The sequence below is a fragment of the Ambystoma mexicanum genome, chromosome 7q, assembly GCF_040938575.1.
Source record: "Ambystoma mexicanum isolate Mex_15411 chromosome 7q, UKY_AmexF1_1, whole genome shotgun sequence".
Taxonomy (NCBI): Eukaryota; Metazoa; Chordata; class Amphibia; order Caudata; family Ambystomatidae; genus Ambystoma; species Ambystoma mexicanum.
In genome coordinates this window covers 1,122,022,214-1,122,025,546 of record NC_090941.1, presented here as the reverse complement: position 1 = coordinate 1,122,025,546, position 3,333 = coordinate 1,122,022,214, and the positions used below count along the sequence as shown (strand labels likewise).

Below are 3,333 nucleotides of genomic sequence, written 5' to 3'. Positions count from 1 at the left end.
GTGGACCATCACCTTCCCTCATCATTTCCATGTGTGCACCATCACCTGCCCTCATCATGTCTGTGTGCACCATCAACTTCCCTCATCATGCCCATGTGTGCACCGTCACCTGCCCTCATCGTTCCCATGTGTGCACCGTCACCTGCCCTCATCATGCCCATGTGTGCACCATCACCTTCCCTCATCATGCCCATGTGTGCACCGTCACCTACCCTCATCATGCCCATGTGTGCACCATCACCTGCCCTCATCATGCCCATGTGTGCACCATCACCTTCCCTCATCATGCCCATGTGTGCACCATCACCTGCCCTCATCATGCCCATGTGTGCACCATCACCTGCCCTCATCATGCCCATGTGTAAACTATCACCTGTCCTCATCATGGCCGTGTGTGCACCATCACCTGACCTCATCATGCCCATGTGTGGATCATCACCTGCCCTCAACATACCCGTGTGTGCACCGTCACCTGCCCTCATCATGCCCATGTGTGGACCTTCACCTGCCCTCATCATGCCCATGTGTGCACCATCACCTGCCCTCATCATGCCCATGGGTGCACCATCACCTTCCCTCATCATGCCCATGTGTGCACCATCACCTGCCCTCATCATGCCCATGTTTGGACCATCACCTTCCCTCATCATGCCCATGTGTGCACCATCACCTGCCCTCATCATGCCCATGTGTGCGCCATCACCTGACCTCATCATGCCCATGTGTGGACCATCACCTGCCCTCATCATGCCTGTATGTGCACAGTCACCAGCCCTCATCATGCCCATGTGTGGAACGTCACCTTCCCTCATCATGCCCATGTGTGGACCGTCACCTGCCCTCATGGCCATGGGTGCACCATCACAAGCCCCCATCATGCCCATGTGTGGACCATCACCTGCCCTCATCATTCCCATGTGTGCACCATCACAAGCCCTCATCATGCCCATGTGTGGACCGTCACCTGCCCTCATCATTTCCATGTGTGCACCATCACCTGCCCTCATCATGGCCATGGGTGCACCATCACATGCCCTCATCATGCCCATGTGTGGACCATCACCTGCCCTCATCATTCCCATGTGTGCACCATCACCTGCCCTCATCATGCCCATGTGTGGACCATCACCTGCCCTCATCATGCCCATGTGTGCCCCATCACCTGACCTCACCATTCCCATGTGTGCCCCATCACCTGCCCTCATCATTCCCATGTGTGCACCATCACCTTCCCTCATCATTTCCATGTGTGAACCATCACCAGCCCTCATCATGCCCATGTGTGGACCATCCCCTGCCCTCATCATTCCCATGTGTGGACCATCACCTGCCCTCATCATGCCCATGTGTGGACTATCACCTTCCCTCATCATTCCCATGTGTGGACCATCACCATTCCCTCACCATTCCCATGTGTGGACCATCACCTACCCTCATAATGCCCATGTGTGCCCCATCACCTGACCTCACCATTCCCATGTGTGGACCCTCACCTGTTCTCATCATTCCCATGTGTGCACCATCACCTTCCCTCATCATTTCCATGTGTGAACCATCACCTGCCCTCACCATTCCCATGTGTGGACCATCACCTGCCCTCATCATGCCCATGTGTGCACCATCACCTTCCCTCATCATTTCCATGTGTGAACCATCACCTGCCCTCATCATGCCCATGGGTGCAGCATCATCTGCCCTCATCATGCCCATGTGTGCACCATCACCTGCCCTCAGCATGTCCATGTGTGCACCATCACCTGCCCTCAGCATGCCCACGTGTGCAGCATCACCTGCCCTCATCATTCACATGTGTGCACCATCACCTTCCCTCATCATTTCCATGTGTGAACCATCACCTGCCCTCATCATTCCCATGGGTGCAGCATCATCTGCCCTCATCATGCCCATGTGTGCACCATCACCTGCCCTCAGCATGCCCATGTGTGCACCATCACCTGCTCTCAGCATGCCCATGTGTGCAGCATCACCTGCCCGTGCACCATCACATGCACTCAGCATGCCCATGTGTGCACCATCACCTGACCTCATCTTGCCCATGAGTGCACCGTCTCCTACCCTCATCATGCCCATGTGTGGACCATCACCTGCCCTCATCATGCCCATGTGTGGACCATCACCTGCCCTCATCATTCCCATGTGTGCACCATCACCTGCCCTCATCATGCACATGAGTGCACTATCACCTGCCCTCATCATGCCCATGTGTGGACCATCACCTACCCTCATCCTGACCACATGTGTGCTCTATTAAATGCCCTCATCACACCCATGTGTGTACCATCACCTGCTCTCTTCATGCCCATGTGTGCACCATCACCTGCCCTCATCATGCCCATGTGTGCACCGTCACGTGCCCTCATCATGCCCATGTGTGCACCATCACCTGCCCTCATCATGCCCATGTGTGCACCATCACCTTCCCTCATCATGCCCATGTGTGTACCGTCACCTGCCCTCATCATGCCCATGTGTGGACCATCACCTGCCCTCATCATTCCCATGTGTGGACCATCACCTGCCCTCATCATGCCCATGTGTGGACCAACACCATTCCCTCACCATTCCCATGTGTGGACCATCACCATTCCCTCACCATTCCCATGTGTGGACCATCACCTGCCCTCATCATGCCCATGTGTGCCCCATCACCTGACCTCACCATTCCCATGTGTGGACCATCACCTGCCCTCATCATGCCCATGTGTGCCCCATCACCTGACCTCACCATTCCCATGTGTGGACCCTCACCTGCTCTCATCATTCCCATGTGTGCACCATCACCTTCCCTCATCATTTCCATGTGTGAACCATCACTTGCCCTCACCATTCCCATGTGTGGACCATCACCTGCCCTCATCATGCGCATGTGTGCCCCATCACCTGACCTCACCATTCCCATGTGTGGACCCTCACCTGCCCTCATCATTCCCATGTGTGCACCATCACCTTCCCTCATCATGTCCATGTGTGAACCATCACCTGCCCTCATCATGCCCATGTGTGGACCATCACCTGCCCTCATCATTCCCATGGGTGCAGCATCACCTGCCCTCATCATGCCCATGTGTACACCATCACCTGCCCTCATCATGTCCATGTGTGCACCATCACCTGCCCTCATCATGTCCATGTGTGCACCATCACCTGCCCTAGGCATTCCATGTGTGCACCATCACCTGCCCTCAGCATGCCCATGTGTGCAGCATCACCTGCCCGTGCACCATCACTTGCCCTCAGCATGCCCATGTGTGCACCATCACCTGACCTCATCATGCCCATGAGTGCACCGTCTCCTACCCTCATGATGCCCAT

At 55.6% G+C, this 3,333-nt stretch overlaps 1 protein-coding gene across 1 annotated transcript; it reads left to right on the top strand.

The window, feature by feature from the left end:
• The first annotated feature begins 1,603 nt into the window (after window positions 1-1,603).
• On the top strand, window positions 1,604-2,272 carry LOC138528204 (putative keratin-associated protein 4-16). Its single transcript, XM_069639660.1, has one exon. It carries the CDS (start codon window positions 1,604-1,606, stop codon window positions 2,270-2,272), a length of 669 nt encoding a protein of 222 aa, XP_069495761.1.
• Window positions 2,273-3,333: the final 1,061 nt, after the last annotated feature.

Coding starts and splice junctions, on each gene's coding strand:
- LOC138528204 (XM_069639660.1), top strand. CDS start 1,604: ATGCCCATGTGTGCACCATCACCTTCCCTCATCATTTCCATGTGTGAA.